General features: G+C 42.5%; 1 protein-coding gene across 3 annotated transcripts in view; it reads left to right on the top strand.

The window, feature by feature from the left end:
• Positions 1-18442, top strand: part of FANCD2 (FA complementation group D2) — a 340198-nt gene that overhangs the window by 154232 nt on the left and 167524 nt on the right. For all 3 annotated transcript variants that reach the window (XM_078776144.1, XM_068112928.2, XM_078776145.1), the window contains 2 exons: positions 1166-1315; positions 13074-13174. In XM_078776144.1, coding sequence (XP_078632270.1) covers positions 1166-1315; positions 13074-13174 — 251 coding nt within the window. The remainder of the gene's footprint in view (positions 1-1165; positions 1316-13073; positions 13175-18442) is intronic.

Genomic DNA, 18442 nt, shown 5'->3' with positions numbered 1-18442 from the left:
ACTGCTTGCTTACTCAATCCCATCCTCATTGCCCTAGATTTTTTGTGTATTCCACAAAGGCATCTGTTCACTTTGTTAATTTCGGTTCCTCGAAGGATGCATTAAGGGCCGAATTTACAAAAGGTGTACAGCAAGCATCTTGCTAACACATGCCTAACCCTTACACACTGACAAAAACATTGTTGTACATAAACATTGTTGTACCACAGCTAAACAGCCGATTAGTTGTGCGCGTCTAAACAGTGATTAGCCTGTGAAACACCACACACATCTCCAACATCCAATTTAAATTATGCACTTGCATGGAATCACAGTGCCACTGTTGGAGGGGTTTCAGCGCATTGCTCCTCATCGTAGGTTGATCCAGGTCATCTTACACTAGATTCAGCAGCCAACAAACTGATTCCTCCAAGAGGCTGCAACGATATTTTTTTCATATTTTTATTCGAGCAACGAATAGATTTAATCGAAGTAATCAAGGTTCACTGAGGAACAATCGAAACCAGGAGAAATGACACGGGTGAAAATAAGAAAAAGCAGCTTGCATGAGAAGATATTTCAAAAAGGATGGTGGCCCATTTCCCAGAGCATCCAAAATACTCTGCCTGGGACTTTCAAGAACTTTGGAGGAAGATGAAGACAAATGCAAAAGCACCCAAATGTATTGTCATACTTCTCCAGAGAATTGCATCTATCCTCAAAGGTTCTCAATGCACGTCGACGAACTGCCCTAATCTTATCCTCTTCTGCCTCTTGTTAAGCTAATTCAAGCAAATGTCCCATTTAACTTCCAATTATGTCATGCAATGTTTGCTTCAAGGCCTTAAATGCACCCTTATGCATGCCCTCTTCGACGTGTAAAATTTATTTGTTATTTAAACGCTTGTGATCGCGCATTGGAAAATCACTCTTCGGCGATTGGAAACTAACTTTGAATGAGGGATTACCACATTAACGATTATACACACGTCTAACTCTTAAATGCCTTTCGTAAATTTGGCCCGAAGTGTTTTGTCTTGTTTTTATTGCATCTCCTGGGTGAAAGATTTATATTATTTTGTGAATTGTCAGTTTCCTTTTATGATTCAACATTAATAATGAAACTTTGAGAAATACTGGATGTTTATGATTTTTTAATGATTTTTGTTTCCATCTCTGTTGCTAGTTCCAGCGAGGGACTGCCTCTGCGTGCTCAGCTGTGTTATAATATTGAAGAAGAGGACAGTGAAGGAGCCATTGCCTTGAACCTTCTCCCACTGCTAAGCAAGGCACAAGCCCAGGGTGCTAATACAAACCCTCAGTTGGGTGCAAAAAAGTGAGTATAGTGTTAATGGGGGCAGTGCCCACACAATGCAAAAAATATGCAGTCAACAAGTTTGGAGGAAATGAAACCTTTTTGGAAATAATGGTGTTTTTATTACACTGTGCTCGCGAAGCGAAAAGCAGGGTTGAGCAATCGGTTGCATACGTGCGTACGTATGTTTTTCGTATGCAACCGGTCACTCAAATCTACACATGATCGCTTTTAATCTGAATGAAATTTAAAAATGCAAGACATGTACGTATGTTGTACGTACGTTGTTGTACATTATTTTCAAACTATATGCAACAGTGGTGCTCGATTATATTTGTAAAATTTCGCATTGATGGGGTAAGTGGTTTCAGAGATATAATTATTTAATATCTTCCTTCAATCCAATATGGCTGCCACACCATGTGACCAATGATGTTGTCGTGATCATCTTTTCATCGCCATGCCTAGTCAATGACATATGTAAAGTTTCAAGTCCATCGATTTGATGGTTTGGGAGGAGATGTTTTTATAAGGTTTTCGGTTAAATCCAATATGGCTGCCAAACCATGTGACCTATGATGTCATAAATTTAATATTTCAATACAAATGGGTCATAGATCATGTGCATGCAATTTCAGATTTTTAGGATAAGGAATTTGATTAAAACATTTTTGGCTGTTATACCTCTTCGCCTATGATGTCATCATGATCATGCTTTTGTTCCCCATTGGGAGTACTTGACAATGTGCCAAGTTTCAAATATTTCCATTCAGGGGTTTCGGAGAAATAATTTTATTATTATTTGCGTTTATTCCAATATGGCTGCCATGCCACGTGACCTATGACGTCACAATTGTGATAAAACATTCTGCATGGGTGTCACTCCTACCCTGAAAGTTGCGTCTTAATCGGACATGTGGTTGCTGAGAAAAACGAGGTTTAGCACGGACGGACAGACAGACGGACGGACGGACAACCCAAAAAAATGCCTCTGGCCATCTTCGGGGGCAGACGCATAAAAACAGAACATTTGGCTCGCACCAAGTTGACTGCACGGGGTAAGTATTCTTTGAATACCATCTAATTTGAATATGCTTTCAATGCATTTTAATCTAAATAGTTTATTGCACTTGGAGATCATGTGCTAGTGCAAGTCATCACATTTTGTGCACCACATTTTCTTTTATTGCTTAGACCTAACAACAACAATAAATCTTTGTTGTTCACTTTCAAACCTATCTGAGGGAAAGCTCCTCAACCCTAGCCCTATCCCGAAGAAATTTTAGAAGCACAAAAAATATATTAAGTTATCACTCCTGATCAGTGCAACCCCTGTGACATATGAATGAATGAATGAATGATCGTTTTAAGGCCATTTTCCCTGCTAGAGCAGGGGTTAGCCTTGCGGGCCCCATGACAATCGATGGTTCCCTGTTTGAGGCAATATTTTTATGGCCGGATGCCCTTCCTGGCACCAACCCTTAGTTGCCTCTTACGATGCGCAGGGATATGGTGTACCTATTCTAAACCGGGGTACACGCTGGGATCATTCATCCTAGCAAGCTGGTACTCAATTTGCCGACCTCGGAAGGATGACAGGCTGAGTCAACCCCCCTGGTGTTAATTTAGCGATCGACCGGGATTCGAACCCAGGATCCTAGGATCCCAAGCCGGCACCCTAACCACTAAGCCAACACCAGGCTAACCCCTGTGACATATTTGTTTGTAAAATGGCCAGCACACTTGCGTCATTATATATTAAGACTGGATTTTCATGAAGGTCATCGTAATAATGCTCCATAGACTAAATAATGCTCCATAGACGACATCGTATTCACTAAAAATGCTCCATAGATTACAATCCATGCAAGTACCTTACATTACATGTCATAGCTCCCAGCTCGTCAATAAATGGTTGTACAGTTGTGGCCAAAAATCTTGGCACCCTTGCACTTAAAAAAAAAATGCACCATTTCTTCGAGAAAATTGTTGAAATAAAAAAAAAAATTGGTATCCACATATGTATTTCTTTTGCTTGCAGTGGAACAAAACCAATAAAGGTGAAAAAACAAGTACAGATACATTCAAATTACACCGCCCCCAAGCCAAATAAGTAAATATCCTCCAGCGTGGCATCGCCGAGGTGCCCGGCGATACCGCCGTGCAGCTCATAGAGACTATTGGGAGGGAGACAACAACAACAACATGCATTTTAAGGCCATGTTCCCTGCTAGAGCGGGGGTTAGCCTGGAGATTGGGAGGGAGAGGTGTACAATAATTGATTGATTAATTGCATAATTAAAATCAATAAACAATAATCATAAAATATTTTCTTAATCAATTGGCTAATACTAATAGCATACCGAAACCACCAGTGCTTCATCCGAAGCTGTAACTTTTTGAAAATGAATTAAATAAGTCATTCGTCGACAAAAAAAAAAAAAAAAAAAAAATTGATGAATCAATAAATAATTAATCGATTAATTGATTAATCAATAAATCAAAAATATCCTTTATAGCCACATCACTTTGTCACTGTCATGTCCAAATATCAGCTTCCTAGCTCAAAAGGTGCCTAAGATATTGCCCAGATGAGAAAGGAAATAAATAAGTACTAAATTAATCGGTAATAATTAAGTAACTAATCAATTAATTGATTAATCAAAAAACAAAAATACAGTTTTTGCCAAAGCACTTGCTCACTATTGTGCCGAAATGTCAGCTTCCTCGCTCAAAGGATGGCTGAGATATCGCCCTGACAAACAAACAAACAACCGGAGTGAAAACTGAGTACTCACTTTCAGCGTGCGTCATTGCTGGGACCCCTTCGGTGCCCGGCAATGACGTTATGCAGTGCCTGGAGATGGCATAGGAAAGGAGCGGTGCACAGCATTCAAACAACCAGAGTGAAAACTGAGTGCTCCCTTTCAGCGTGCGTCATTGCCGGTGCCCGGAAATGGTGTCATGCAGCTCCTGGAGATGGCATAGAAAAGGAGCGGTGTACAATTGCTAAATCTTAGCTTATTCCACACAGAAATCCTTCGATGGCCAGGACAATATTATTGGCACCTATTAGCAGTTGTTAGAAATAATTAGATTTCAAGCAGGTGATTCTCCTTTACTTTGGAATTTAACTCACCTGTGGTGAGTTGCAGGTACCTGCAATATAAAAATCACTCATTCAACCAGTTTGAATAGAGAAAGGAGTCATTCTGCTGTTTTGTGTCACTGTGTGTACCGCAATGAGCATGGAGAAAAGAAAGAAAACCAGAGAATTGTCTGAGGACGTCAGACACAAGATTGTAGCCAAACATGGACAATCTCAAGGCTACAAGTCCATCTCCAGATACCTTGAAGATAAAACTTGATCGAATATTGCAGCGAAGGATTGTTCGAATGGTGGAGAAAGCACCTCGATCAACTGCCGAACAGATTCATGCTGGCCTTCAGACACAAGGTACGGCAGCTTCAACTCGCACCATCCATCGCCAACTCAATGAAAGGGGTTATATGGTAGGAGCCCTATGAGGACACCACAGCTGAGAGAGAGACTTAAGAAAGCCTGACTGGAGTTTGCCAAAACACACCTGAACAAACCAAATCCCTCTGTGGACAGATGAGACCAAATTAGAGCTTTTTTGGTGAAGCACATCATCTCAATGTTGACAGAAAACAAAATGAGTCAAACCTTCCCTACAGTCAAACGTGGAGCAGGTTCACTGATGTTTTGGGGTTGCTGTGCTGCCTCTGGCACTGGTTGCCTTGATGTGTGCATGGCATCAGGAAATCAGGAGATTACCAAGGCATTTTAGAGCGCAATGTTCAACCCAGTTTCAGAAAGCTGGGTCTCCATCGAAGGTCATGGGTCTTGCAGCAGAACAATTACCCCAAACACACTTCAAAAAGCACCCAAGAATGGTTCAAGACAAAACGCTGGACTCTTATGAAGTGGCCAGCAATGAGTCCAGATCTAAATCCCATTGAGCACCTGTGGGGAGATCTGAAAACAGCAGTTGGGAGAAGGCACCCTTTATATATGGGAGAACTGGAGCAGTTTGCGCAAGAAGAGTGGGCGAAACTGCCAGTGGAGAGAGGTGTAGGAAGCTCATTCATGACTATAGGAAGCGCTTGACTGCAGTTATTTTGTCCAAAGGCTGTGCTACCAAATATTAAGTCTAGGGTGTCAATAATTTGGTAAATGCCATTTCTTTTTATTGTCTGAGTTAAAAGGATATATTAAGTTCTGAATCCAAAACAAAGGTTCTGTGATATTAACAGTGAAATAAAGAATTGTGGAGACCAAATACTTTTGTCAATTTCAACTTATTGTTGGAGAAAATTGTGAGTTATTTGAAAAAAGTGCAAAGGTGCCAATATTTTTGGCCACGACTGTATGTGCGACTAGATTTTTGGTATAGCTGGTCTCACTTGTGTGTCTGGGAGATTTTAGGAGTTGGCAACAACAAAAAGTGGTCATTGGGGAAGTGTGTGGAACTCATTGCACCATGTCAAAAAGGCAAGCAAAGCCATGTTAAAATCCTCACTATCTCTTTTGTGGAGAGTGCAAAAGTGGTATGGGCAGAATGACGTTACCCATCGTGGTTAACCAATCGCATTAACCTTCGCCCCAGCCTCTTCACTCAGTGAAAGTTAGCATGGGAGGGAGTGAGTGAGTGTGCAAAGTTGCCAAATGAAGTAACCTAAAAATGTAAACATAAATCTACTTGTGTTTGACATTTTATATTTCAGTATTTGTCAGAAAATATAGTTTCCAAACATGTGGAATTGAAGTGATCATTAAAAAAACCCCATAAACCCCTTTTTGCCTGGCCCGTTTACGGCCGTGTTAACTTCCACCTGCTAATTTTCACTCACTGGGAAAATACCCAATGTCTGTGCTGATCCATTCATCCATTCTCTCTGCTTTATACCGCTGATCCTGCATGGGTGAAAGTTAACGTCTCAGAAGAAATTGACCGCATTCTTTTCTCCAAGTTGTTTAAAAAAAATTATTGGTGGCTGTCGATCTTGCACAACACATTTTTCGGCATTTTCGACCTCCTCCGTAATACTGGTCCCATTGAAAATATGTATTTTAGTCATTAGGAATCTGTATTACTTGGGATCTCTGAATCTGTTTTATGAACACACAATTACCTCGCACACGCGAAGCGAAAAGCAGGGTTAAGCAATTGGTTCATGTCCATCTGTCTGTCTGTCTTATCAGTTTATGATCGCCGTTTTATGAACGAGGACCGTCTTATTTTAATTGAATGTTATATTTTCACCACAAATCGGAACATCAATAGGAAGACAGGTCTGCTGTTTGAACGTACTTTGGCTCCGAATTTGTACAGACTGCATATGCACAGAGAGGAGTGAGATAATATTTTATGATGCCTGTCTGGCCGTCAAACAAAAGTGAAAATCATTCCAAACAGGAAACTTTTTTTTTAAAGGATGTTATAAAGGACAAAAATAACTAATGTAAGGTGTTAATATGTAAGACATTATGTAAGATGTCTTAACTAATGACATGACATGATGTCTTAACTTATTTATGTAAGATAAATAACTAATGTAAGACAGGGTGATGTAATAGACACTGGCTAAAACCTGGAATTAATTTATTTATATTCCTTTAAACATCTTTAAATCTTCATTTAAATTCAGTTATATACTTGAACATTGTAGAACATAAATCGCCTTCATAATACTTCCAATAATTTCGAGTTTTGCAGTACTTGGAGACAAGTTATTTAGGGTTGTGTATGTAATGGGAGCTGTCATGCGCAGACCTATTGTCATGTCATGCGCAGAATCAAATATTCTCCTTGGCAGACTGATTTACTTCACTGATATGTCTGCAATTGAGGGAATTGAATACTTCAGCTATGTAGTGTACACCAAAAATTCCTCTAACTGGTGTGCTGATAAATTATTTTTTCTCGCATGCCCAAAATCTTCACAGTGTGCCCAGAAATTGAAGGTTGCTTGCCCTCGTGCACCTATCAAATTAAATGCAACTGAACCCTGAATATATGTGCTTTAGACATTGTGGACCTTATAAATATACAGAATTCCAACATATTGTCGTGTCCGTGGCGATTAAAATCAGCCTTGGACGAATAGCCGAAATGCTTTAACTCCTAAGGCCGCACCCAATTATGGCGGTTATTGCGCGCACAAGATGGAAGGCTGTGAGGCATTTACAAAAAGATGGGATTTTTTCCGAAACCACAAACCATGCAAACACCAAAACAAATTCAACAATCAAATAATTTATTGAAAATAAAGCAGGACGGAATAAAGGTTGAGGTAAACCAATTGAAATTCCGATTGAGGTAAACTAAATTCTAAGTTTTGAGACTTCCCCACTCTGTCACAGAAACACACAGGGGGAAAGATAAGATAAAATAAAATGTCCTTTTTAGATGCTAACCCTTAGCTCGTCCCAACGAGTACTTTTGATAAGGTTGTCCGCAATGGCGATGCTTGAAACCACAGGCGGGAAGATGGTGACACGTTGAAAGCCGCGCACCAAAAAGCACTCGGTAACGAGGCGGGAGGCGAGCACTACCCGTGTTCCCTTTTCCTCTTACACAGACTCTGTTTTGCACTCCTAGGGTCCTTTCCGCTGCAAAGCAAAGTTTCCTGCTCCTCCACCGAGCTGTCCGCCCGCACTCTCCTCCTTAGCCAAGCAAAGATCCCACTACCTCAAAAATGGCCAGCATCTTGCTCGAAGCACCAACTGCTCTCCCTGGATGGCGAAGTCTTCTTCTTCTCCTGAGAGCCAATCGTGAAGCTCCTTCAAAATCGCCTTATGCTCTGCCTACGTCCACGGTGCAATCATGTCCCTCGGGGCTTGGCCTGACAGCTCTTTCTCCACTCCCTCCCTCCTCCCCCGATTCTCCGCCTCCCGTGGGCGGGCCTTTTACTTCTTCGGTCCATGGGGGCGGGGATTAGTCTGACCGGCTACTGCTTGGTTTTCTGCCGGCATGGGAATTGTAATTTAATGGTGGCTTCCATGGCAGCAAAATGTAAAAGGAAAATTACAGAGGGTAAACACGCACTGGGGGAAACTAACCTTAATCCCTACACTAATTCGCACTGCTTCACCCTATGAATACTTTATATACCTCCCCCCCCCATGTGAAGAACAATTAAACAACTTTAAGCTACAGTTTCCTACTTTCTGTACATCGAGTTTTCTCCGACACGTCACGTGGTCCATGCTATTTCTTATACAGTTCTACCTCCCCTATGGTATGCTTTCACCTACCCCCCCCTCCCCCTCCCCCCCATAAACGTAACAATCTATATATATAAAACACAGTTTGTGTGTGTGTGTGTGTGTGTGTGTGTGTGTGTGTGTGTGTGTGTGTGTGTGTGTGTGTGTGTGTGTGTGTGTGTGTGTGTGTGTGTGTAATGTTACCGATAGACTCCTAAACAGAGAGGCTTACGTGCTTGATATTTGACATAGACATGACCATTGAGCGTGGGACGAACATGGCCGAACTCAAAATATTTGACGATCCATATTTTTATTCATATTTACCTCAGCGCATTTCAGCGCACGGAGTCAACGGAATCAGAGCAGGTGGGCGCTGATTCGCTCAGAGCGATCACGTGATGACGCTATGACGCTATGAACGATATGACGCTCTGAAAAAAAAAATCGCTATGAAACGCTATGACGCTATGAAAAAAAAATCGCTATGAAACGCTATGACGCTATGACGCTATGAAAAAAAAATCGCTATGATGCTATGAAACGCTATGGATGCTATGACAAAAAAAATCGCTCGCTTTGCCAAGGGGCTCGCTCCCCCCCCCCCCCCCCCCCGTTCCCCTACCCGTTCCCCTCCCCTCCCCCTCCCCTCCCCCGCCCGGCAGTGCCGGGTACTTCTGCTAGTATGTATATATTGAGAACTAGCAAAAGTACTCGGCGTTGCCGGGTAACAATGAGTTGCTTCCTGATGGGAATATGAAGAGAGGGAAGCGGTGGGGAAGAAGGGGGTAGGTGAGGAGAGGAGGGAGGGGTAGGGAAAGGGGAGGAAGAGGAGAGGGAGGGAGGGGAGGGTTAGTATATCGCACAAAATTGTTAGTCAATGAAAGAAGGGTATGTAAAAACAAAAAGGGAGGTCTGTTGACTGTAACGCCATGGCTTGCAAAAGCTGCCTGAATAAAAACAAAAAGGGAGCTCTGTTTACTGTAACGCCATGACTTGTAAAAGCAGCTTGAATAATGTTTACCAAGTGGTGGTTAATCATATTCAAAAAGGGTGTTATAACCCACCCAAACTTCCCTGGCCTTGTGACTAATTAAGTACACAGGTATTTCTGACTACATTTGTAGAGCTCTTGCGAAGCGGCTTAAGCACTCCAAAGAAATGGGTGATAAAAAACGTCTGGCTTGGCAAGCGATAGCAAGCTGCTTCTGGTTGAAATGGCTTAGGAGTTTTTAAAACAGATTGCAGGTACAGTAGAGTGACACCCTATCCCATGGAAGTATGGATTAAGTAAAAAATTATTATTAAGTTAAATAAATAAAAATAACCCCAGAAGGAGAATGACACTCACCTAAATAAACGAATATATACACTTAGTTATAAAAATCGCTAGATATGGTAAATTTTGTCAGATTTCACTCCAGATTTGGACATTTATTTTGTCTCCAGCATCCAATCCTCGTATCCGAATCCAGATTTTGATGATATGCTTCAGTTATGCAATGATAATTGATCGTGTTTCCAAGGCAAAGCATGTTTGAGTAGGCTGAAACAAAATGGTGGCTTAAGAACCCAGCGAGTGGCAGTGGGCTGACCAAGATGGCGGGCCGCCATATTGGTGAGGCTTTTTCGGGTTTTTTTATGATCACCTCGTTAATCATCTTCAATAAGGGTGTTATAACACACCCAAACACCCAGGTTTTTTTATTGCAATCTGTTGTACGTCCAGGTGTATGCATGCAAAGTTTGGGGCTGCTAGGTTTCATGGTTTTGGAGTAATGAGGGAGACGGATGGACGGACAGACGCTGCCTTTTGTTTTTATAGATTGAGAATTCAACACAGAACTTAGGCAATCGGCCTTTTCACGAGCGGAGTCTGCTGTGATGCCATTTGAAGTGAATAGGGATGGAGGCGAAGCAACCTCCAGAGATAGCCTTAAGGTGCCACCAGGTTGTTGTTGGTGTTGTTGTTGGTGTTGGTGTTGGTGTTGGTATTGGTGTTGGTATTGGTGTTGGTATTGGTGTTGGTATTGGTGTTGGTATTGGTGTTGGTATTGGTGTTGGTATTGGTGTTGGTATTGGTGTTGGTGTTGGTATTGGTGTTGGTATTGGTGTTGGTATTGGTGTTGGTATTGGTGTTGGTATTGGTGTTGGTATTGGTATTGGTATTGGTGTTGGTATTGATGTTGGTATTGATGTTGGTATTGATGTTGGTATTGATGTTGGTATTGATGTTGGTATTGATGTTGGTGTTGATGTTGGTGTTGGTATTGGTGTTGGTATTGGTGTTGGTATTGGTGTTGGTATTGGTGTTGGTATTGGTGTTGGTATTGGTATTGGTGTTGGTGTTGTTGTTGTTGGTATTGGTATTGGTGTTGTTGTTGTTGGTGTTGTTGTTGATGATGTTGTATATAGCCCAGTACAGTTCCCTTGAACAAGCTCCTGGCATGGAGGCAGCCCATCGATATCCCAGGAGTGACCCAAAGATCTCCGATATCCAGGATGGTGTACACTCGCTTTCATGAGTCAAGAGACAGAGACATAGAAGAGGGAAATGGCCGGTCCGTGGGGACTGATCAGCACTCTGTGATTGCGCTGCCTTGGCGAATCCGTGCAGCAGGTAATAATGGGAAAGATTTGACCCCAACTTGCATTGGGGGGTACAACCACCGCGAAGAGGCATCCCCGATAGAGGCATCCCCAATGGTTTATAGGGGATGGAGACAAGTTTGAACGTTCAATCTTGAGGTTGGACAGATGTTGTTTTCTGGCTTTCCTGAGAGTGCATACACATTTCGGGCTTTGTGGAATAATCTGAGATTGCTTTCGATCGGATTTGCCTTCCAGGTAGAGAATGCAAGTTGTTTCAAGGCAACTACCTCACCACAGGATTCAGTCAGTGTAACAAGGATGGGAATAAGTGTAGGATAACTAAAGGCGACATGGGATGAATCTGTGCATAAGGGACAGTACGTTTCCGTCGAAGAATTCCCAGGCTGAGTTAATATTGGAGGCAGTAGATATAGGAGACCAGTCCTGAAGAGAGATGGCGGTTTGCAGTCCCTGCCAATCTGCCTGAGTGAACTGCCAGACTCACTGACGCTGAGGCGGCTCTCTGAGAATGGCCAGAGAGATGTTGACTCTCACCAGCGCATGGTGAGAGTCAACTCGCATCAGATGAACCAAATTGATCAGATTAAATCTGGTCAGATATAATTACACCCAAGATAAACACTAATTTAACTAGAACGACACTCGGTAGAGTGCATGCCCCCACCAGGCTTGTATCCCACTGATAGGAAGGATCTGGATTTGGATCTGAACCAAAATCTAATCAGCTTGTTCTTGTCACCTAACCAACTCATCCACCTAGTTTAGTCAAAACTCGTCCATAACTTTTTTTAATACCATGTCATACATTGCTTTTCACCCGATCTCTCAATAAGAATCACTCAAAAATTAAATAACTTTTGTTATCCGAATCCATATTCAGATCTTTACCAAAATCAAATCGATTCGTCCTTGTAACACACCCAACATCTCCACCAAGTTTTGTCCAAATCCGTCCACAACTTTTTGAGATATCCTGCTACATATAGTTTTTGGCCCTATCTCCCAATGGTGAATATAATGAATGAATGAATGATCGCTTTAAGGCCATTTTCCCCGCTAGAGCGGGGGTTAGCCTTGCGGGCCCCATGACAATCATGGTTCTCTGTTTGAGGCAATGTTTTTATGGCCGGATGCCCTTCCTGATGCCAACCCTTGGTCACGCTCTTACGATGCGCAGGGATACGGTGTACCTATTCTAAATCGGGGTACACACCGTGATCATTCATCCCAGCAAGCTGGTACTCAATTTGACGACCTCGGAAGGATGACAGGCTGAGTCAACCCCCCTGGCGTTAATTCAGCAATCGACCGGGATTCGAACCCAGGATCCTAGGATCCCAAGCCGGCGCCCTAACCGCTAAGCCAACACCAGGGATCAATAAGCACTTTAAGCACTTTAAATAAGCACTTAAAAAAATTATACTAGCCGAACCGGATCTTCACCAAAATCTAATCATTTCGTCCATTTCTAATCACATACACTACATCTCTGCCAAATTTCGTCCGAATCCACCCACAACCTTTTGAGATATCTCGTTCACAGACAAACAGACAGGGGTGAAAACATAACCTCCATCCACCTTCGGTGGCGGAGGTAATTAAGGATTTCCTCATCAGACTGGATATTTTTCTTGAACGTTCCCGCTCTACATGGAGAATTTCGTCACATTTTTATCTACAAATGTGCCTCTTGTTGCTATTTCCAAGTCTACCTGTTTCCACTCCCCTCGTCCTCCATTTCTGCTCTTGTAAAATTACATCCTTTAGTCTGTCTAATCCCACTTAATCATTTGTTTTTTTCAAGGTGGTGGCTCACCACCATCTGCTACTGAAAATATTGTCTAAAATCTAAAATCTTCGCCATTCCATGTACACTCTCACTCTGCCTCTCCAATGACACCATACCCCTCTCCCATCAATTATCCCATCCTTTAGGTCTGTTTCACTCCTGTGCATGGCGCCACACTTTCGCCTGTTATGGCTTGGTGAAACGTCACTGAACGAGGGAAAGCTGGAGACTATTGATGCCCTTTTGGGTAATGAATCACTTTTTACACGCTTTGTCCTTTTTCTTCATGCTGTTTCTAAAAATTATCTCTGTGCTCTTAGATCTTGGTATGCTTGACTTGCAGCTTGAAAAGTAAATGTGAGGCATGTTTTAGAGACATTTGTGCCTGATTGGTCTGTTTTGTTGTATTAAAGTTACCATTTTTATAAAACTGAGATGAGATGGACATATTTGTTTCCTTACCTGATTTTTAAAATCATTTTATTTTCATTAATTCTGTCAGGTTGAGATTTTTAAAAAAAATTTTTTTTATTGTATACAAAGTCAGCTAACATTAAACACAAAAAACAAAACAGACACGCAAAACATACAATAAAGGGAGCGGGAGATGAGGGGGAGAGGGGAAGCACACAAGCACAACAACAGTAGAGAACAGGAACATCGGTAGATCTGTGCAAGGGAGAGGGCTTGGGGGGTAGGGGATGACGGGGGGGGGGGGTGGCGGGGGGAGCTGTACACGATATAAAACAAATGGACACTACTAGGAATGTAGTAGGAGATTGAGAGAGGTGGAGTTGAGCTCTGCTTTAAAATGGGAAGTTATTTTGACAACGTGATGGGATGATGGGAAATTATCATATTTCAAGTGAAGCAGTTTGCTAATGCTTTAGCATTTTTCAAACTACCTTGTGGTGAAGAAAGGTATTTGTAAAGCAGTTTGCTAATGCAGGATTGATTCTGGAAGACATAAAGGTATAGAAAGGTACATGTTTCTGGATGAAAGACCAATTATTTGGGGATGTTTGTATGTAAAATCTCTCCTCATGGAAGAGCAATGTGATAGATGGCAAAAAGGCAATGTAGTAACAGTGGGGCAGTGGAGTAACAGGTGATGCAACTGGCAAGGGAAGGAACAAAAAGGAAAAGAGGGTAGGAAAAACAGTAACCTGTAAGTAAGAGGGTTGGGTTCGAAGAAGTAAAGAGTGGTAGAAAAGATAGTCGGTAATGATGAACTTCATGCCATGGAGGGAAGAGTGTGTTGGAAGAAAGGAGGTGCAAAAGAGTGGATTTGGGTAGGATAGCTGCATTTTGAGAGTTTAACCAGGAAGGAGTTGCTGGAAGAATGTGTGCATCCTGAAGGATCTGGGCAGCGTTGGAGGGCTGAGAGAACAAAGGAAGCAAGAGTGGATGAGACATTGGAAAACCACAGAGAGGCCACCAATGCTGTCTGCGATGTGAGAGCAACAGCTAGCTCCTTGTGCTTCAGCCTCTTCTGTTGGAGATGCTAATAATATTGGGAGCTTTAGATTCCACAGAATCCATTAAAGAGTGTCGTGATGCTACGGCGCCAGCCCGCACGTGACAGAATTACTCTGTTGAGCTACAGACAAATGTCTTGTTGGCTGTGAGTTGGTTTTATTGTCCCCCGTCGCACCGCGTAGCGAAAGGGGGACTATGGTTTTCCTCTCCGTCCGTGTATGCGTCAGCGTGTGCGTGCATGCGTTGAACCTTGTGAGCGGAATATCTTGAAAAATAAATAAACTACTAACTTCTAATCCAGTGTGTGGGTGTATCGAGGCATAAGGAAGAACGCTATTGAAAATTGGGTCGCCACGTCAAAATCCAAGATGGCCACCACCATATATGTCTGAACCTTGTGAGCGGAATATCTTGAAAAATAAAGGAACTACTAACTTCTAATCTGGTGTGTGGGTGTGTCTCCAACCCACTCGCAAATATTATTGACTCTTACATGTTTTCTGTGTCTTCCACTTTGTCAACTCACATCACTTCGCCGACGGGGGACCGAGGCGTAACGCTTGTTTTTAAAGGAATGACTTGGAATGACAGAGGATTCCTAGACTATGGTTGACTGAAGACCAGCTTTGATATATGATCAGTACAGGAAAGCTTTGTGGCTGTTAGTGAGCCCAATATCAGGAGTTAAAGAGACTGAACCTCTTCTTTTGGCTGACCATGCAAGTATACATATGGATTCTTTTTACAATCCACCTTGAGCAACAAGCTTAGAATGTAAGATTTGCCAAGGTTGAGAGGTGTGTTCAATTTATCAGTCCATCATCTTATGAAATCTAAGTCAGCAGAGAGTGATGCAGCTGCTGCCTGCCTTTCAGTAAGATGGGGTGTATGACACAATGTACAGTGAAATGAACAATAAGGAAGAGAGAGCTTACCAGAGAATTTTAAATATTATTTATGTACACTACCGGTCAAAAGTTTTAGAACACCTCAATTTTTCCAGTTTTTATTGAAATTTACGCAGTTTAATGTCTCAATGTACTCTGAAATTAAGCACAGAACAAATAAACAATTGGAGATCAAAAAGAAATCATAGAATCATTTTGTTTAACAAAATTTAATTTAAATTTTTGACTCAGCAAAGTAGCCACCTTTTGCAGATATAACCACCGAACACACTCGTGGCATTCTTTCTACAATGGAAATCAAATATTGTTCGGGAAGTTCTTCCCAACACTGTTGCAGAAGTTCCCACAAATGAGTTGCACTTGTAGGTTGCTTTGCTTTCACCCTTCTGTCCAGTTCATCCCAAACCAGCTCGATGGGGTTTAAGTCTGGAGACTGTGCTGGCCATTCCATGATTTGAAGCCTACCGTCTTGTTCTTTTCCTCGAAGGTAGTTTTGACATAGCCTGGAGGTGTGTTTAGGGTCATTATCTTGCTGTAGGATGAACCCCTGACCAACTAGGCGTATACCAGAGGGTATTGCATGGTGCTGCAAAATGCTGTGGTAACCCTTTTGGTTCAGGGTGCCAGTCACTCTGTGCAAGTCACCGACTCTGGATCCAGCAAAAGAGTCCCAGACCATCACGCTTCCTCCTCCATGTTTGACACTTGGTGTCACACACTGAGGAACCATACTTTCGCCTAGTCGACGGCATACAAAAACCCTGCGTGATGAACCAAAGATTTCAAATTTTGATTTATCGGTCCATAAGACCTTCTTCCAGTCTTCAGTAGTCCACTGGCGGTGCTTCATGGCCCAGGCAAGCCTCTTTTTCTTATTTTGCTATCTTAGCAATGGCTTTCTTACTGCCACTCGACCTGTCAAACCTGCAGCTCGAAGTCTTCTCTTCACAGTTGAAACTGAGACTTGCTTACTTCGACCAGTGTTAAGCTGTGCTTGAAGCTGTTGTCCTGTGAGCCGCCTATCACGCAAGCTGTTGACTCTCAGAAACTTGTCTTCTGATTCTGTTGTGGCTTTGGGTCTGCCAGACCTCTTCCTTTCAGAGTTTCCTCCAGTTTCCAATATACTACTTCCTGCAGTGCAATATTGTCCAAATAATGCTTCAGAGGGTGTAATAACAGTCTGTTCCAATACTGCTTTTATAGACAGGGGGGTTGTAATCAAGTAATCAGCAGAGGTTGCGACACCTGTAGGAATTGTTTGCATCAACTTTCAAGGCTTAATTTACTTACATTGCTGCAGAACAGCTGTAAGTTGTTAACCCATTACTTGTTCCCTGAAGAAGGCCTTTTTTTACAATATAACTGTGCAATTTACATTATTTTCCCGTTTTTGCTAACCTAAACTTTTTTTTTAACCTCGATCAATTTACTGCTTACCTTTGTACTATTTCAGGTTATTCACTGGACATTAAACTGCGTAAATTTCAATAAAGACTGGAAAAATTGAGGTGTTCTAAAACTTTTGACCGGTAGTGTATATGAGGAACAGGCCTGGGCTGAAGACACTTCCTTGGCGACACTCTGGCCTCCACTGGGAGAGGAGAGGAGAGGAGAGGATTCAGTTCATAGCAACATGGTCACTGCCGAAGTGATAGACGTCAGAGAGCCCAGTATGAAGGTGATCTTGTATGCCACAGGCAATGAGTTTGGTAGGCAGAGCAGAATCCCAGACTGTGTTGAATGCCCGACACATGTCCAGGGAGAAGGGTCTGACCTTTTGGGATTTATGACCTCTGACGATTGCTGGGAGTGAAGCAGAAGCCTATCCAAAGTTGAGTGACTGGGACAGAATCCAAACTGATGGTCATAGATCAGGCTGTTTTGAAAAGAGGAAAGACGTTGTCAGCAGCAATGATGAATTGTATTAATTTGTTTACAATTGGAAGTAAACTTACTGGCCTGCAGTTGAAAATATCTGTGTATGCACCCTTGTGAATGGGATTGATGTCTGCAATCTATCAATGATAGAGGACGCTGCCAAAGATTGATTATTGTGGAGAAGGGTGAAAGAGCGTACAACCTGGTGAACATTTTAAGCCCAAGCTCATTTCGACGCTTGCACGTTACGGACAGGGTGGATAGAAGGGCGGTTAAAAGTAAAAATAAAAATAGAGCCATAAAAATGTGACGGGACTTCAGATGTGAGGCAGTAGGAAGGATACAGAGTGAGTGAGGGGGAAAAGGAAATGGTTAAAGAATTATAGATAGATGTAGGAAGCCATGACAGACAAGTCGCAAGTCATATTGGAGTTTGCATACGGAGAGAAAGAAGCAGAGTGTGAGTGGCAGGAAAAGTTTAAGGATTAAAAAATATCTATCTCCCTTCCCCTGCCCCATCCCCTCCCTTGGGGAGAGTTCAAAATAAAAAAGGATGAGATAGATAAAGAGACGAAGGAAGACAAAAGTGAAATTAGCGCATGTGAATGTGTCATACCTGAGCACACTGCCTGGACAAAGACACATTAAGTCAGCACAAAAGTACACATAATAATAATAATAATTCATTTATTTTGTATAGCGCTTTTCCAGAAGCCCAAAGGCGCTTTGACAGAGTGGCAAACATAATGCATAACAATACATGAAAACAACAATTGCAAAAAGACAAGAATCAATAGGGAAATATTTAAAGCAAAAGGAGGGAGAAGGAGAAGAGATAGTCAGGGGTTAAATGCTGTGGGTTGAATGTTGAATGCAGTGTTGAATAGGTGGGTCTTTAGTGATGTTTTGAATGTGGTGAGTGAGGAGGAGTCTCTGATGGTGTGAGGTAGTGAGTTCCAGAGGGTGGGAGCAGCGATGGAGAAGGCCCTGTCCCCCCAGGATCTGAATTTGGTCCGGATGGAGGGGGTCAGGAGGTTGGTACCAGCAGAGCGGAGGTTGCGGGTGGGAGTGTGTCTGGAGAGGAGGTCAGCCAGGTAGGATGGGGCCAGGTTATGGAGGGCTTTGTATGTCAAGAGGAGGATTTTGTACTGGATTCTCTGGGGGATGGGGAGCCAGTGAAGCTTGTAAAGGACGGGGGTGATGTGGTCACGGGTCCGGGAATGGGTGAGTAGACGGGCAGCGGAGTTCTG

Source organism: Myxine glutinosa, chromosome 4 (assembly GCF_964187855.1).
Source record: "Myxine glutinosa chromosome 4, kmMyxGlut1.1, whole genome shotgun sequence".
Taxonomy (NCBI): Eukaryota; Metazoa; Chordata; class Myxini; order Myxiniformes; family Myxinidae; genus Myxine; species Myxine glutinosa.
The sequence above is the reverse complement of the archived record's forward strand: the minus strand, read 5'-3'. Positions and strand labels throughout refer to the sequence as shown.